Here is a 1,323-nt window from a genome sequence, read left to right as displayed (position 1 = left end):
TAGTTTATACATGTGCGCGTTTATGTGTTTGTGGGGGAGAGAAATATAGAGCTTGTGTGTGTGTGTGTGTGTGTGTGTGTGAGCCTGAGTGCGTGTGTCTGTGCGTGTGTATTTGTAAGTGTATATCCCACACTTTTAAGCGTTATTGCCTTTTGATTGCGCATGCACGCATCTATGCGAATTGATGCGCATGTATCAAAGCAGAATCGATTGGTTCATTGAAAGATGCAAATGATATTTAATTGTTATTTTTATCATTGTAATTGTTGCTTGTGGTGTTGGCAGTGGTAAGATTTATTTCAAAGGGCCGCATGTATTTCAAATCAACAACCTTCAGAAGTTCAGAAGTTCAGAAGTACAGTTTTATTATTATCTAAAATACACTTCACAACACAAATGTATTACATGTTGGATATCTAAGGAGTTCATGATAGTCCGCCATTGATACAGAAATGCTCGATTCACTCAGAACTGTTATATCCACGAATATGATCCAGTTGGTATTGATAAATATGCTGACAAAACGAAACAAATTTACGATCTAAAATAACATTTATTCCTAACATTTATCTTCAAAGAAAGCACAACTGTTTTGCAAAACTTTACTAATTTACAATTGCTTCAATTATTTATGTTTCTAACCATCAAATTTCTACAATCTGTATGGCAGTACACGAGGTATACGGTATTCATTGTTTTTCGGCCAAGAGCTGAGAAGTATAATTTTAAAATAAAAATGTTCCATTATTATTCTCTCCAACGATAATGTTCTGCGTGCATAATCCATATGACTAGATATAAAATTCTGGACCAAATATCAGAGTCTAAAGAACATTAAGTCTTAAGAACGTAGACGGAACGGACGCTACATGAATGTCTTGGCTATATGACTACTTGATCAGAACTGATATGGCATTAATCAACAGCAACACAATCAACACATGCTACAGGATTAGGGTATACAGCGTTACCCTCTGATATGGACAACAGAATATTTTACTTCATTGAGAAAATATTATGAATACTTACCCCACCCAATGAAATAAAATAATTTAAAGGGTGCTGTTGTATTAAAGACTGAAACTACAATCCGATTATGCAGAAATAGACCTTCGACGAACATCCAAAATATATTTGCCAGTGCGCTGTACTGCAGAATAATCGTCATCAATTTGCACAACCAGTCCTACAAAAATGTAAAGCATTATACAAATATGTTTATACGTATCTGTATGCAAAAATGTACATCTATCTTAATAAATATATATATATATATATATATATATATATTTATATATATATATATATATATATGTATATATG

General features: G+C 32.9%; 1 protein-coding gene across 1 annotated transcript in view; it reads right to left on the bottom strand.

Moving 5' to 3' along the window:
• Positions 1–1,323, bottom strand: part of LOC106874534 (calcitonin receptor) — a 315,260-nt gene that overhangs the window by 6,969 nt on the left and 306,968 nt on the right. Inside the window, exon 7 of the mRNA XM_052966607.1 lies at positions 1,030–1,186. Within this exon, the coding sequence (XP_052822567.1) occupies positions 1,030–1,186 (157 nt within the window). The remainder of the gene's footprint in view (positions 1–1,029; positions 1,187–1,323) is intronic.

Source organism: Octopus bimaculoides, chromosome 1, assembly GCF_001194135.2.
Source record: "Octopus bimaculoides isolate UCB-OBI-ISO-001 chromosome 1, ASM119413v2, whole genome shotgun sequence".
Taxonomy (NCBI): domain Eukaryota; kingdom Metazoa; phylum Mollusca; class Cephalopoda; order Octopoda; family Octopodidae; genus Octopus; species Octopus bimaculoides.
Note: the sequence above shows the minus strand (reverse complement) of the source record. Positions and strands in the feature narration are given on the sequence as shown.